This window comes from Microcaecilia unicolor, chromosome 2 (assembly GCF_901765095.1).
Source record: "Microcaecilia unicolor chromosome 2, aMicUni1.1, whole genome shotgun sequence".
NCBI lineage: Eukaryota > Metazoa > Chordata > Amphibia > Gymnophiona > Siphonopidae > Microcaecilia > Microcaecilia unicolor.
Genome location: NC_044032.1, coordinates 388,579,061 through 388,596,430, shown reverse-complemented (window position 1 = coordinate 388,596,430; position 17,370 = coordinate 388,579,061). Strand labels below are relative to the sequence as shown.

The 17,370-nt window shown below is 49.8% G+C and overlaps 1 protein-coding gene across 1 annotated transcript in view; it reads right to left on the bottom strand.

The window, feature by feature from the left end:
- The window catches only part of CCDC158 (coiled-coil domain containing 158), a 1,152,460-nt gene that overhangs the window by 619,100 nt on the left and 515,990 nt on the right, over positions 1-17,370 (bottom strand). The window contains exon 14 of the mRNA XM_030192135.1: positions 7,104-7,301. Within this exon, the coding sequence (XP_030047995.1) occupies positions 7,104-7,301 (198 nt within the window). The remainder of the gene's footprint in view (positions 1-7,103; positions 7,302-17,370) is intronic.

The window sequence follows — 17,370 nt, the reverse complement described above, 5'->3', positions numbered from 1 at the left end:
AGATTGATCTGCAGATCTCGTTCCTGGAGGGACCAGCTTCCTTGGGTGTGAAGCCCATCGACATGAGCTCTCCATCCCAGGAGAGACGCATCCGTGGTCAGCACTTTTTGTGGCTGAGGAATTTGGAAAGGACGTCCCAGAGTCAAATTGGACCAAATCGTCCACCAATACAGGGATTCGAGAAAACTCGTGGACAGGTGGATCACGTCTTCTAGATCCCCAGCAGCCTGAAACCACTGGGAAGCTAGGGTCCATTGAGCAGATCTCATGTGAAGGCGGGCCATGGGAGTCACATGTACTGTGGAGGCCATGTGGCCCAGCAATCTCAACATCTGCCGAGCTGTGATCTGCTGTGACGCTCGCACCCGTGAGACGAGGGACAACAAGTTGTTGGCTCTCGCCTCTGGGAGATAGGCGCGAGCCGTCCGGGAATCCAGCAGAGCTCCTATGAACTCGAGTTTCTGCACTGGGAGAAGATGGGACTTTGGATAATTTATCACAAACCCCAGTAGCTCCATGAAGCGAATAGTCATCTGCATGGACGGCAGGGCTCCTGCCTCGGATGTGTTCTTCACCAGCCAATCGTCGAGATATGGGAACACGTGCACCCCCAGCCTGCGAAGTGCCGCTGCTACTACAGCCAAGCACTTTGTGAACACCCTGGGCGCAGAGGCGAGCCCAAAGGGTAGCACACAGTACTGGAAGTGACGTGTGCCCAGCTGAAATCGCAGATACTGTCTGTGAGCTGGCAGTATCGGGATGTGTGTGTAGGCATCCTTCAAGTCCAGAGAGCATAGCCAATCGTTTTCCTGAATCATGGGAAGAAGGGTGCCCAGGGAAAGCATCCTGAACTTTTCTTTGACCAGATATTTGTTTAGGGCCCTTAGGTCTAGGATGGGACGCATCCCCCCTGTTTTCTTTTCCACAAGGAAGTACCTGGAATAGAATCCCAGCCCTTCTTGCCCGGATGGCACGGGCTCGACCGCATTGGCGCTGAGAAGGGCGGAGAGTTCCTCTGCAAGTACCTGCTTGTGCTGGAAGCTGTAAGACTGAGCTCCCAGTGGACAATTTGGAGGTTTTGAGGCCAAATTGAGGGTGTATCCTTGCCGGACTATTTGGAGAACCCACTGATTGGAAGTTATGAGAAGCCACCTTTGGTGAAAAGCTTTCAACCTTCCTCCGACTGGCAGGTCGCCCGGCACTGACACTTGGATGTCGGCTATGCTCTGCTGGAGCCAGTCAAAAGCTCGTCCCTTGCTTTTGCTGGGGAGCCGAAGGGCCTTGCTGAGGCGCACGCTGCTGACGAGAGCGAGCACGCTGGGGCTTAGCCTGGGCCGCAGGCTGTCGAGAAGGAGGATTGTACCTACGCTTGCCAGAAGAGTAGGGAACAGTCTTCCTTCCCCAAAAAAATCTTCTACCAGTAGAGGTAGAGGCTGAAGGCTGCCGGCGGGAGAACTTGTCGAATGCGGTGTCCCGCTGGTGGAGCTGCTCTACCACCTGCTCGACTTTCTCTCCAAACATATTATCCGCCCGGCAAGGTGAGTCCGCAATCCGCTGCTGGATTCTATTCTCCAGGTCGGAGGCATGAGAGCCTGTGCATCACCACACCTTGAGCAGCGGCCCTGGACGCAACATCAAAGGTGTCATACACCCCTCTGGCCAGGAATTTTCTGCACGCCTTCAGCTGCCTGACCACCTCCTGAAAAGGCTTGGCTTGCTCAGGGGGGAGCGCATCAACCAAGCCCGCCAACTGCCGCACATTGTTCCACATGTGTATGCTCATGTAGAGCTGGTAGGACTGAATTTTGGCCACGAGCATAGAGGAATGGTAGGCCTTCCTCCCAAAGGAGTCTAAGGTTCTAGAGTCCTTGCCCGGGGGCGCCGAAGCATGCTCTCTAGAACTCTTAGCCTTCTTTAGGGCCAGATCCACAACTCCAGAGTCATGAGGCAACTGAGTGCGCATCAGCTCTGGGTCCCCATGGATCCGGTACTGGGACTCGATCTTCTTGGGAATGTGGGGATTAGTTAGAGGCTTGGTCCAGTTCACCAGCAATGTCTTTTTTAGGACATGGTGCATGGGTACAGTGGACGCTTCCTTAGGTGGAGAAGGATAGTCCAGGAGCTCAAACATTTCAGCCCTGGGCTCGTCCTCCACAACCACCGGGAAGGGGATGACCGTAGACATCTCCCGGACAAAGGAAGCAAAAGACAGACTCTCGGGAGGAGAAAGCTGTCTCTCAGGAGAGGGAGTGGGATCGGAAGGAAGACCCTCAGACTCCTCGTCAGAGAAATATCTAGGGTCTTCTTCCTCTTCCCACGAGGCCTCACCCTTGGTGTCAGACACAAGTTCACGGACCTGTGTCTGCAACCTCGCCCGACTCGACTCTGTGGAGCCACGTCCACGATGGGGGCGTCGAGAGGTAGACTCCCTCGCCCGCATCGGCGAAGCTCCCTCCGCCGACGTAGTCGGGGAGCCTTCCTGGGAGGCGACGGCAGCCGGTACCGCACGCGGCATCGACGCCGGAGACCTCACCTAGGGCGATGGGCCAGCCGGCGCCACGCTCGACGGTACCGGTGGCGCAAGCACCCCCGGTACCGGAGGGTTAGGGCGCAACAGCTCTCCCAGAATCTCTGGGAGAACGGCCCGGAGGCTCTCGTTCAGAGCGGCTGCAGAGAAAGGCATGGAGGTCGATGCAGGCGTCGACGTCAGAACCTGTTCCGGGCGTGGAGGCTGTTCCGGGCTGTCCAGAGTAGAGCGCATCGACACCTCCTGAACAGAGGGTGAGCGGTCCTCTCGGTGCCGATGCCTGCTGGGTGCCGACTCCCTCGGCGACCCAGAGCTCTCAGTGCCGACACGGGAAGGAGACCGATGACGATGCATCTTCGACTTCTTGGAACGAAGCATGTCACCGGAGCTTCCCGGCACCGACGAGGAGGACGTAGAATCCAGCCGTCGCTTCCTCGGGGCCGAGGCCGAAGGAGGTCGGTCTCGGGGGGGCTGTACCGCAGGAGCCCTCAGGGTAGGGGGAGACCCACCCGAAGGCTCACCGCCACCAGCAGGGGAATGGACAGCCCTCACCTGCACTCCAGACGAAGCACCACCGTCCGACGACATCAGCCGACGAGGTCCCGGTACCACCGACGTCGATGCAGCTGTCCGATGTCTCAGCGCCGATGCAGAGGGCCGATGCCTCAATGCACTCGATGCACTGGCGGCCGAGGATGAAGCTCTGGACGCTGAAGACGTCGATGCACTCGATACCCCCGGTGCCGATGCCGACGAAGAGCCCGAGAACAAAACGTTCCACTGGGCCAATCTCGCTACCTGAGTCCGCTTTTGCAAAAGGGAACACAGACTACAGGCCTGCGGGCGGTGCCCAGTCCCCAAGCACTGAAGACACGATGCGTGCCTGTCAGTGAGCGAGATGACCCGGGCGCACTGGGTGCACTTCTTGAAGCCGCTGGGAGACTTCGATGTCATGGGCGGAAAAATCACGCCGGCGAGATCAAAAGTCGAAATGGCGGAAAAGGCACCGAAAAAACAAGGGGAAGAAAACTTCGACCCGAGGCCTAAAAGCGGCCTACCCCGACGACGAAAGAAAACTTACCGGGGCGAAAAAGCTGAAAATAGCGGGGGGAAAAAGGACCAAAGAGTCCTTTTCCACACAGAATGGATTTTTTTTTTTTTTTTTTAAACAACACGACGAACGCGCGAGGTCGACTTTGCGGGGCCCGACACGGCGAAAACACGACCGTACCGAGTACGGACAAAAGAAGACTGACGAACACGAGCCGGTTCGGGCGGGAAGACGGCCGCGCATGCGCGGTGCGCATGGGCGCGCGAGGACTAGCAAAGGCCTTTGCTAGTGAAGTTTCCGATTGGAGGGGCTGCCGTGGACGTCACCCATCAGTGAGAACAAGCAGCCTGCTTGTCCTCTGAGAAACAGTTAAATAACAACTTTGGATAACTGGGGTGATATACCTTAGGTCATTGGAATCAACTTTAACAGAGTTTTTGATCTAACAGGAAAAAAATTATCCAAGCCTTTTTTAAACCCTGCTAAGCTAACTGCTTTTACCATTTTCTTTGGCAATGAATTCCAGAGTTTAATTACACGTTTAGTGAAAAAATATTTTCTCTGATTTGTTTTAAATTTACTACTTAGTAGCTTCATTGCATGCTCCCTAGTCCTAGTATTTTTGGAAAGAGTAAATAAGCGATTTACCTCTACCTGTTCCACTCCACTCAGTATTTTATAGTCCTCTATCATATCTCCCCTCAGTCATCTCTTCTTCAAGCTGAAGAACCTTAGCTGCTTAAGCCTTTCCTCATAGAGAACTCATCCCATCCCCTTTACCATTTTCACCACTCTCCTCTGTACCTTTTCGAATTCCGCTATATCTTTTTTGAGATGCGGTGACCAGAATTGCACACAGTATTTGAGGTGCGGTTGCAACATGGAGCGATACAAAGGCATTATAACATTCTCATTTTTGTTTTCCATCCCTTTCCTAATAATTCCTAACATTCTATTTGCTTCCTTAGCCACCCCTTAACACTGAGCGGAGGGCTTCAAAGTATCATCAATGATGACACATAGATCCTTTCCTTGGGCAGTGATTCCTAATGTGGAACCTTGCATCATGTAGCTATAGTTTGGGTTTCTCTTCCCTACATGCATCACTTTGCTCTTGCTCACATGAAGTGTCATCTGCCATTTGGATGTCCAATCATCAAGTCTCCCAGTCTCGTAAGATCCTCTTGCAATTTTTCACAATCCTCTTGCAATTTAACAACTTTGAATAACTTTGTGTCATCAGCAAATTTAATTTGATCATTAGTTATTCCCTTCTCTAGATCATTTATAAATATGTTAAAAAGCAGTGGTCCCAGCAGCCCACAATCTAACCTTCTCCACAATAGAACATTACCTCCGATCCCATGACTTTCTAGTTTCCTCAGGAGTATTCATGAGGTACTTTGTCAGATGCCTTTTGAAAATCCACTGGCTCACCTTTATCCACATGTTTATTCACCCATTCAAAGAAATGTAGTAGATTGGTGAGACAAGATTTCCCTTGACTAAATCCATGTTGGCTTTGTCTCATTAATCCATGCTTACATATATGCTCTGTAATTTTGTTCTTTATAATAGTCTCTACCATTTTGTCCAGCACCAACATTTATAATTTCCAGAACACCTCTGGAACCTTTTTTAAAAACTGCCATTAAATTGGCTACCCTTCAATCGTCCAGTACCGTGCTTGATTTTAAAGATAAATTACATATTACTAAAAATAGCTCAACAAGTTCATTTTTCAATTCTATCAGTACTCTGGGGTGTACACCATCCAGTCCAGGCAATTTGCTACTCTTCAATTTGTCAAATTGTTCCATTACATCTTCCAGGTTTATAGAGATTTGTTTCAGTTTCTCTAACTCATCAGCTTTAAGTACCATTTCTGGCACTGGTATCGCTCTCACATCTTTCTCAGTGAAAACCAAAGCAATGAATTTATTTAATCTCTCCGCTATGGCCTTGTCTTTCCTAAGTACTCCTTTTACACCTCGTTCATCTAGAGGTTCAACTGATTTCTTTACTGGCTTCTTGCTTCTAATATACCTCAAAAAGTTTTTACTTTGTGTTTTTGCCTCCATCGCATTCTTCTTTTCAAAGTCTCTCTTTGCCTTCCTTACCAGCGCTTTGCATTTGACTTGCCATTTCTTATGCTGTTTCCCATCATTTTCAGTCAGATCCTTCTTCCATTTTCTGAAGGATTTTCTTTTAGCTCTAATAGCTTCCTTCATCTCACTTTTTTATTATGTTGGCAGTCATTTTGCTTTCTTTCTCCTTTTTTAAGGAGTCTATTTTTAATGGTTGTTTTAATTCAAATATTATTGGTTGTATTCCCTAGACTTAATTGCTGGTACTTTTATAATATGTAATCTGCTCTGAACTAGAAATTGGTGTAGGTGGAATGTAAGTACTAGGTAATGTAATGTAACCTATGTCGGTTTCTGGACTTTACAAAATTCTTTATAAATATGGCCCAAGTCGGTATTATGGGGATTTGACAGAATGTTGGCAGACAGATTTGGGGACCCGGATAGGTATTGTTAACTTTAAACATTTGGTGGCTAGTATACCACAGGTGATTCATAATGCTACCCTGAAAGAATGTCAGTTTCAGTTACTTCATCAAGCATATCTTACTCAGATCAATTGCATAAAATGGGGTATATGGCCACGTAACTATGTCTTATATGTGATATACATGCTCTGTGTAATTGTGCTCAAATTTAACAATATTGGGGCCACAGTTTTAGATATTTGGGTTCTATATTTGGACATCATTACAAGCCACGGGGAACCTTGTTGGGCAAAGAGGACAGTTCTGGTATTCTTGGTAAGTGTAACTGGGTGTTTCTCCACAAAGCCTCCATAGTGACCCTCAAATGTATCTTAGTTTTTTAGACACAAGGAGAAGCATCCAGTTATTAGTTTTGAAGGAATAAATTACATGCACTAGCACTCATGGAGTCACATGCAACACATGGAACACCAAGGGGCAGGAAGAAATGTCTTGCTGTCTGGGAATGTTATTTGGAATCATGGCCTCACAAGGAACATAGCAGCACACTAATGTGCTGGGAGAGCTTTGATCCCACTAATAACAATTTAAGACACCTTTACACCTGGGAACATATATATTTTAAGTTGGTAGATGATGGGGGGTCAAAACAGGGGATTTTTTATTCAGGGGGGGTGATTTGGGTGGGGGAACTTTGTAGCATACTACTATTAGTTAACACAAAATGAAAATGAAAACAATAGAGTATTTTCTTGTGCGTTTATTTTTCTTTATTTAGTCATCAATAAAAATGTTTTAAGAATTAAAAAAAAAAGAGATCCTCATACCCACCAGTTATTTTCATTCCTAATCACCAACAGCAGCGCTATCCCAACCTCCTTGGAAACACACCCCTCAAAATGCACCTGCAGGACAGATCCAAGCTACAAAATTACTTCCTTTTGTTCAAAGAGTTGTAAAGGTGAAGGTAGGACTGATCTACAATATTTCTGCAGGTCTCCTCTAAATACCTCTTTGTCTGCCTCACTGGTTCTCTTCTCTCCCATACAAGATGTCAAATCAGCAATGGTTTTCTCAGCTTTTTCCAGGTTCCTCTTCGTGACAGCGAGTTCATTGGTGATCTTGCTGAGCATCTTTTTTGTTGAATCTAGCTGGGAGTTAAAGTACGCAGCTTTTTCCAGGGCTTCCTTCTTTTCAACATCTGCACCCTCCTGAAAAAAAAAGTAAATCCTTTAGATATCTATCTCAACTATAACAAAACGTTCAAAAATTTGGAAATGCAAACTTCTGGTCACGTGGAAAACTAATAATTGGTATCCTGTTGTGCTGTGTTGATATAAAAAATATTTTAAAATGGAGCAACTCAGTTTCATAAAAGGAAATATAACTTTATTCACATACAAAAAAGGACATTGTGCCGCATACCATGATTTCATTGATCAAATTTATCATAATGCTCATAATGCATAAAGGAGACAACTTTGATATCCCTCAGGGTACTAGCAGCCCTACCAACACTTTATCCTCACAAGTCTACAACCACATTTTATACACTTACTATACCACCCAGTCCCCTTTCAGAGCTGTAGAAATATACAAACAGAGAAAATGATAGCAGATAAAGGCCATGGAGGCATATTTTCAAAGCACTTAGCCTTCCAAAGTTCCATAGGTTTCTATGGAACTTTGGAAGGCTAAGTGCTTTGAAAATATGCCTCACATATGGACTATTCAGTCTGCCCACCCATACCATCTACTATCTCTTCCTCTCCCTAAAAGATCTTATATGCTTTTTCATTTTTTCTTGAATTCAGATATAGTCATCGTCTCTACCACCTCCACTGTGAAGCTGTTCCACATATCCACCACTCTTTCCATAAAGAAGTATTTCCTTAGATTATTCCTGAGTCTATCATCTTTTAAATTAAACCTATATCCTCTCATTCCAGAATTTCTATTTAGTTGAAAGAGACTCACTTCCTGTGAATTTATGCCATGGATATGTACAGTGTTTTTTTTCTAGCAAAAAAGGTGCCAGTACTCAAATGCCAGGTCACACTTCAGGGATCGGGTGATCACTGATGGACCCACCCCACAATAGCCAGGCTCCCTGCAACCAGTCACAGAATCTATGAAAATACAGAATTGTCATGTAAAGCCTGAGCTCTTCCATTAAAACTTGGGGACCATGGGTCAATTTTAGCAGACAATGGAAAAGGTGCCAGTACTCAATACCCCCCCCCCCCCCCAAGTACCCCCTCAAAAAGCCCTGGATATGTATAAAATTATCTAACATATCTCCTCTCTCCTACCTTTCTTCCCAAGTATACATACTGAGGTCTTTAAGTCTGTTCACATACACTTTATGATGCAGACCACAGACCATTTTAGTAGCCACCCTCTGGAAGAGTGGTTCCCAAACTTGGTCCTGGAGGCACCCTAGCCAGTCAGATTTTCAGAATACCCACAATGAATATTCATGAAAGCGATCTGCACGCACTGCCTCCACTGCATGCAAATGGGGTGCCTCCAGGAATAGGTTTGGGAACCACTGCTCTGTACTGACTGCATTCTGTTAATATATTTTTGAAGGTTTGGTCTCCAAAACTGTACACAGTACTCTAAATGGAGCCTGTAGAAATATACTGTCACTTGCTCTCAGTAAAATACAGGCCAATGGCTCAGGCTAAGAGCTAGGCCTCTTAAAATCAAAAATCATCTCTGATACAAAATACATTTCACTGCAGCTCAAGCTGAAGTGAGTTCCCAGAGAGCTGGCAAGGGAGGGGGCATTTGCTCTTGTCAACAATCCTGGGACTGGCACCTGCGAGAAGTCATGAGCGAAGATGTTATGGCTAATGCAAGTGAATAATGGGTTAGGTGCAAGTAGAGGGAGGGGGAGCTGAGGAAGACAAAATGACCTGTGACGTTATTTCTTCGCAGATGTTGTCCTAAACATAAATTTGTTTATACTTAGGGCTTGAGAACATGTGAAGTCATTTCTTATCAACTGATAAGGGCCAAGAGCTCTGGTGAGAAAGCTAGGGTCCATTGGAATGAGTAGGGTGAAAATGGTATAAAAAGGGCAGCCTGAAGGGTTTTAGATCAGAAGGACAGAGAAGACTTCAGAAGACTGGAGACAGACGTGTCGTGAAGTGCTGTTCTACCATATGAATACCTGGTTGCCTGTACTGCCTTTGGGTGAGATGCTGATCCTAATAAACTATCTTACTATATCGATTGAATACTGGGTTTCTTTCTAATTATTGAGTTTGCTAATGCCTGGACTGTTCAAAACTGTCATGAGCAGATACAAGGTTGGGGTAATTAAGTATTTAGAGGGAACATGTAATCCTTTTCAGGATAGTAGAAAGCTCATGGCTTCCGCTGTGCAACAGAGGTGGCAGACCTAATTATTAATCAGGCCTCATCAGAGACTTAAACATAGGCAGTATCACCTTCTATTTCTTGCTTGCCATTTCTCATCCTATGCATGCAAACATTCTTCTAGCTTTTGCTGTCACCTTTTCTACCTGTTTGGTCACCTTAAGATAATCAGATATGATCACCCCCAAGTCCAGGTCATCTTTTCTGCTCATAAGTACTTTACTCCCTATATTGTATCACACTCTTGGTTTTTGAAGCCTAAATACATGACCCTGCATTTTTTAACATTAAATATTAGCTGCTAATTTCTGAACCATTCTTCCAAGTTTTGCTAGATCCTTCCTCATACTATTTACCAGTGCTTTTTTTTGTAGGAAAAAAGGTGCCGGTACTCATACAATGCCAACCTTAAGGGCGGAGGTCACTATTTATGGCTCCACTCCTACAGTAGCCACACCTATTTTACCAGCCATGGAGCATATAAAAAGGTATCATTGAAAATAGTACATAAGTCCCTAGGCCCAACACCTGCTACAGGTATGTGTCATTCGCTTTCTCCGAGGACAAGCAGGCTGCTTGTTCTCATGACTGGGGTATCCCTAGCTCCCAGGCTCACTCAAAACAACAAACAGGGTCAATTGGGCCTCGCAACGGCGAGGACATAACAGAAATTGACTTACAAAGAACAACTAACTGGGAGTGCAGCCTGAACAGAATAAAACCGGGCCCAGGAGGGTGGAGTTGGATTCAAACCCCAAACAGATTCTGCAGCACCGACTGCCCGAACCGATTGTCGCGTCGGGTATCCTGCTGGAGGCAGTAATGAGATGTGAATGTGTGGACTGATGACCACGTCACAGCCTTGCAAATCTCTTCAATAGTGGCTGACTTCAAGTGGGCCACTGACGCTGCCATGGCTCTAACACTATGAGCCGTGACATGACCCTCAAGAGTCAGCCCAGCCTGGGCGTAAGTGAAGGAAATGCAATCTGCTAGCCAATTGGAAATGGTGCGTTTCCCGACAGCGACCCCCTTCCTATTGGGGTCGAAAGAAACAAACAATTGGGCAGACTGTCTGTGGGGCTGTGTCCGCTCCAGATAGAAGGCCAATGCTCGTTTGCAGTCCAATGTGTGTAACTGACGTTCAGCAGGGCGGGTATGAGGTCTGGGAAAGAATGTTGGCAAGACAATTGACTGGTTAAGATGGAACTCTGACACCACCTTTGGCAGGAACTTAGGGTGAGTGCGGAGTACTACTTGGTTATGATGGAATTTTGTATAAGTAGCATGAGCTACCAGGGCTTGAAGCTCACTGACTCTACGAGCTGAAGTGACTGCCACCAAGAAAATGACCTTCCAGGTCAAGTACTTCAGATGGCAGGAGTTCAGAGGCTCAAAAGGAGGTTTCATCAGCTGGGTGAGGACGACATTGAGATCCCATGACACTGCAGGAGGCTTGACAGGGGGCTTTGATAAAAGCAAACCTCTCATGAATCGAACGACTAAAGGCTGTCCAGAGATGGCTTTACCCTCTACACGATGATGGTAAGCACTAATTGCACTAAGGTGATTCCTTACTGAGTTGGTCTTGAGACCAGACTCTGATAAGTGTAGAAGGTATTCAAGCAGGGTCTGTGCAGGACAAGAGTGAGGTTCTACAGCCTAGCTCTCACACCAAACGACAAACCTCCTCCACTTAAAAAAGTAACTCTTCTTAGTGGAATCCTTCCTAGAAGCAAGCAAGACATGGGAGACCCCTTCAGACAGACCCAAGGAAGCAAAATCTAAGCCCTCAACATCCAGGCCGTGAAAGCCAGAGACTGAAGGTTGGGGGCAGAAGCGCTTCATCGTTCTGCGAAATGAGGGTTGGAAAACACTCCAATCTCCACAACCAGATCTGACGGGGCCAAAAGGGCGCGATCAGAATCATGGCGCCGCGGTCTTGCTTGAGCTTCAATAAGGTCTTCCCCACCAAAGGTATGGGAGGATACGCATACAGGAGGCCCTTCCCCCAATGGAGGAGAAAGGCATCTGACGCTAGTCTGCCGTGTGCCTGAAGTCTGGAACAGAACTGAGGCAGCTTGTGATTGGTCTGGGAGGCGAAAAGGTCCACCGGGGGAGTGCCCCACTCTCGGAAGAGCTTGCGTACCACTCTGGAATGGAGCGACCACTCGTGCGGTTGCATGAGTCTGCTCAATCTGTCGGCCAGACTGTTGTTTACGCCTGCCAGGTACGTGGCTTGGAGAAGCATTCCGTGCTGGCATGCCCAACGCCACATCCCGACGGCCTCCTGACACAGGGGGCGAGATCCGGTGCCCCCCTGCTTGTTGATGTAGTACATTGCAACCTGATTATCTGTCCGAATTTGGATAATTTGGAAGGACAGCCGATCTCTGAAAGCCTTTAGCGCGTTCCAGACTGCTCGGAGCTCCAGAAGATTGATCTGAAGACCTGCCTCCTAGAGGGACCACATCCCTTGGGTGTGTAGCCCATCGACATGAGCTCCCCACCCCAGGAGAGATGCATCCGTCGTCAGCACTTTTTCCGGCTGAGGAATTTGGAACAGGCATCCCAAGGTCAAATTGGTTCGAATCGTCCACCAGCGCAGCGAATTGCGATAACTGATGGGCAGGCGGATAGCATCTTCTAGATTCCCCGTGGCCTGGCACCACAGGGAAGCTAGGGTCCATTGAGCAGATCTCATGTGAAGACGAGCCATGGGAGTCACATGGACTGTAGAGGCCATATGGCCCAGGAGTCTCAACATCTGCCGAGCTGTGATCTGCTGGGACGTTCTGGCCTGGGAGGCGACGGACAGAAGGTACTGAGCCCTCGCCTCGGGAAGGTAGGCATGAGCCGTCTGTGAATTCAGCAGAGCTCCTTTGAATTTGAGAGATTGGACTGGCTGGAGATGGGACTTTGGGTAATTTATTACAAACCCCAGCAGCTCCAAGAGTTGAATAGTGCACTGCATGGACCGAAGAGCTCCCACCTCTGAGGTGCTCTTCACTAGCCAAATCGTTGAGATACGGGAACACATGCACCCCCAGCTTGCGAAGGTACGCCGCAACCACTACGAGGCACTTTGTGAATACCAGTGGCGCAGAGGCGAGCCCAAAGGGCAGCACACAATACTGAAAGTGCCGTGTCCCCAGACGGAATCGCAGATACTGCCTGTGAGCTGGCAGTATCGGGATGTGGGTATAAGAATCCTTTAAATCCAGGGAACATAGCCAATCGTCCTTCTGAATCATGGGGAGAAGGGTGCCCAAGGAAAGCATCCTGAACTTTTCTCGCACCAGATATTTGTTCAAGCCTCTAAGGTCTAGGATGGGGCGCATCCCCCCTGTTTTCTTTTCCACAAGGAAGTACCTGGAATAGAATCCCTGCCCCCCCTGCCCGGGTGGCATGGGCTTGACCGCATTGGCGCTGAAAAGGGCGGAGAGTTCCTCTGCAAGTACCTGACTGTGGTGGGAGCTGAAGGATTGAACTCCCGGTGGGCAATTTGGTGGGGTGGAGATCAAATTCAGGGAGTATCCGCACCACACTATTTGGAGAACCCACTGGTCGGAGGTTATGAGAGGCCACCTTTGGTGAAAAACTGTCAACCTCCCCCCAACCGGCAGGCTGTCCGGGATGGCTACTTTTATGGTGGCTATGTTCCCATGGATCCAGTCAAAAGCCCGTCCCCTGCTTTTGCTGTGGAGCTGCAGGGGCCTGCTTAGTCGCACGCTGTTGACGGGAACGAGCGCGCTGGAACTGTCCCTGTGCCTGAGGAGGCCTTCGGGCCAGCTGGTTGTACCTACTCTTGCTGTAAGCGTAGGGTGCAGCCCGCCGGGCCCGGGAAAAACGACCACCTGTAGAGGTGGATGCTGAAGGCATCTGATGGGAGAGCTTGTCGAGAGCGGTTTCCCGCTGGTGCAGTTGGTCCACCAACTGCTCGACTTTCTCGCCGAAAATATTATCCCCCCAGCAAGGGACATACGCCAGCCGCTGTTGAGTCCGGTTATCCAGGTCAGAGGCACGCAGCCATGAGAGCCTGCGCATCACTATACCCTGGACCGTGGCTCTGGATGCCACATCACAGGTGTCCTAAATACCCCTGGACAGGAACTTTCTGCACGCCCTCAGCTGCCTGACCACCTCCTGAAGGCCTGGACTGCTCCGGTGGGAGCTTGTCAACCAGATCCGCCAGTTGCCGCACATTGTTCCGCATGTGGATGCTCGTGTAGAGCTGGTATGACTGGATTCTGGTCACGAGCATGGAAGAGTGGTAGGCCTTCCTCCCAAATGACTCCAGAGTGCGAGACTCCCGCCCCGGGGGCACCGAAGCGGTATCCCTCGAACTCCTGGCCCTCTTGAGAGCAGAGTCTACGACCGCTGAGTCATGTGGCAGCTGAGGCCGCATCAACTCCGGGTCTGTGGGGACTCTGTATTGGGACTCTGCTTTCTTGGGAATGGTGGGATTAGATAAGGGCTTCAACCAGTTCTGAAGCAGCGTCTCCTTCAGGACATTGTGCAACGGCACCGTGGAAGACTCTCTAGGTGGTGATGGATAGTCGAGGACTTTGAGCATCTCAGCCCTCGGCTCATCCACGGTAACCACTGGGAAGGGAATGCTAATAGACATGTCCCGGACAAAGGAGGCAAAGGAGAGGCTCTCTGGAGGTGAGAGCTTCCTCTCCGGTGAAGGCGTGGGATCGGAAGACCCGCAGACTCCTCGGAGGAGAAATATCTGGGATCCTCCTCCTCCCCCCACGAGGCCTCCTCCTCAGTGTCGGACATGAGCTCCCTGAGCTCAGACCGCAACCGGGCCCGTCTCGACCCTGAGGAACCACGTCCTCGATGATGGTGCTGAGAGGTGGACTCCCGCGCCGGCGGGGACAAAGCTCCTTCCATCGACGTCGACGGGGATTCCACCTGAGTGGCGATCGAGACCGTCGAAGACCGCATCACAGGGACAGAGCCATCCGGCGCTTTCATCAATGGCACCGCAGGCGCAAGCACCCCCGGTGCTGGCAGGGCCTGGCGCATCAGCCCCTCCCAAGATGGGAAGATGGCTCGGAGACACTCGTCTAGGGCCGTTGTCGGGAGAGGCTGGGGAGCCGGTGCGGGCGTCGGTGCTCGAAGCTGCCCGGATCCAGGAGACGGTACTGGGGTACCCGATGACCTGCGCATTGACACCTCTTCAATAGAGGGGGAGCGCTCCTCCCGGCGTGGGTGCTTCTTAGGGATCGAATCTTCTCTCGACGTCCCTGAGCTGCCCGTGCCATGTGCTGTGGGCGACCGATGACGGTGCTTCTTCACAAGCTTCTTCCGATGCCCATCATCGGCGCTCCACAGCATGGACGAGGAGGAGGTGGAGTCCCCGCGCCCTCTGGGGGTCGAATCCGACAGGGTTCAGTCCCAATGGCGCTGGGCGGCGGGACCAGCCGAGGCGGACTGCCTACTCGGTCAATTACTGCCGCCATCGCTGGCAGGTTGTCGGGCCAAGGGAACCTGTACTCCTGGGGTCGATGCCATGCTCTGCGTCAAAGTCGTCGACATCGGTACCGATACTGAAGTCCCAGCCGTCTACACCGATGCCGACGTCGAAGGACCGGCGCAAGTTCCGAAAAGACGGTCCCGAAGAACTTGACTCGCCACCTGCGTCGGCTTTTTCAAGCCGAGACACAAGGTGCACGCCTTGGAATTATGCTCCAGACCGAGGCACTGGAGACACCAAGCGTGAGGATCGGTCTGCGAGATCTGCCGGCTGCACCAACCACACTTTTTGAATCCGCTCGGGACCTTCGAGGACATTGCCGGAAAAATTGTGTTGGCGAAGTCAAAACCGTCGATGCTGGCGGTAAAAATACAACACCACAACAAAGAAAGAATCGGACGAAGCGAAATAAAAAAAAAAAACACACGACGCTAAGGATTTTTTTTAAACGAAAAAGAAAAGGGGCGCATGAATGCGCGTAGAAGCAAAAGAAACCGCGGACTAGGCCGCGAAAACGGTTTTCTGGGGCTGACACGGAGAGGGACTTATATGTGTCTCTCTCCATCGCGGAAAAATAGAAAACTGAGTGGGAGTGGTCGCGCACGGGCAGGAAGACGGCCGCGCATGCGCCGTGGGTGTACCCTGCGTGCGGGTGCTCCCGCAAGATTTTTCTTCCGGTTTCGAGGGGCTGCCGTTGGACGTCAAGCCAGTCGTGAGAACAAGCAGCCTGCTTGTCCTCGGAGAACAGCACGTACCACCATAAAAAAAGCACTGCAGATGGACCACCCTTGGCATCTCTGAACTCCTTTACCTTTGCTGGCAGAGATACTGAGCCCCGTGCTATTTGTTTCTGGCTCTGAGCAGCATACCAGGACTTCTTCAGCAAGTATGTATTCACTGAGCACCCCAAATCATTTTGAAAAGTTGGCTCCTATGGGCCAGAGCACAAAGCTTACTATGATTTTAACATTTGCTTTACACTGGTTCTACCTAAAGTAAGCGATCATGTAGCTAGTAATGCACAAAGGGGTTTTCCGTGACTCTAACAAGTGCTATTAGCAGCCACCGCGAACCCCATGCAAATATATTACAATGAGCTCATTAGTATTCTAATGTGTATTCTGGGGGTTGCACAGCTCCTGTTGCGTTCTCAAAGCTGGAAACTAGGTTGTGAGTCCTTGGGCCACTGCCGAGGAGCGGCAGCGGCAGGCAAAACCACCCCACCCCAGAGACAAGGCAGAAGTCTGATAAAGAGCTAGGCTTCACCTGGACAGACAGAAGCCAGCTCAGAAGCTGACCACAGGAAATAAGGTGAGTCTGAGAGGGGTCACGGCCACAGACGTGACAGTACCTCCCCACAGGAGCTTCCAGGTTTCCATGGGTAACAATGGTGAAACCTATGGAGCAGGCAAGAACTTCAGGCAAGAAACTAGAACAAGGAAACAAACTCAGGCTGAAGTGCAACAAGCACCAACATACCAGGGCCTTAGACGATGAAAAGGCAAAGCAGCAAGGTTTCAAATGGCTAATAAGCCCAGCAGCAGCTGCGACTCAAGCTGCAGCAATCACCAGGCAACTAAGGGTGCTGTGCAGGTTCAAACAAAACAAGCAGGTCTGGCAGTCTGGAAGATCCGGACTGGACTTGGCTGAAATCTGGAACGGGTGACAGCACACAGACAATCTAATGCAGCCAACACACAGAGACAGAACTAACTCACAAAGAACAGACAGAAGCCAGCTCAGAAGCTGACCACAGGAAATAAGGTGAGTCTGAGAGGGGTCACGGCCACAGACGTGACAGCTCCAGAGCAGCCGTAATTTCACCAGCAAATTTTACGGCTGCTCTGGAGCTGCAGCAGAAGAGAGAAGCCCAAGAAGGCAGATGCAAACACTGCCTGCTTGCGCTTCCTACCTCTCACCTCCTGGAGCCCCCCACCCCCACCAAGCCACATCGCGAGTTCCCACCCCCAAGAATTAAAAAAAAAATTTCCCTGGTGGTCCAGTGAATCTTGACCCCCCCCCCCCCCCCCGAATCATTTTTAAAAAATTTTTCCTGGTGGTCTAGTGAACCAGACCTCTCCCCTCCCCACATGTGCGTGCACATACACAATCCCCTCCCCCTGCACTCCTCTCTGTACCTTTAGAAGGTGGAGGCAGGAGGGCAGGAGCAACAGCTCCCTCCCTCCTGCCTTGGGCCCGCCTATAACAAAATTGCGGTGCCCAGGCCCTGCCCAGTGCATTATGGGATGTACTGGGTAAGGCTAAGCACCATATAAGGAAAAAACTCCTTATATGGTGTTTATCTCCACCCAGTGCATCCCAGAATGTAGTGAAAAGGGCCTGGGCGCCATCATTTTGTTCCGGGTAGGCCCAAGGCAGGAGCTGTTGCTTCTGCCCTCTTGCCT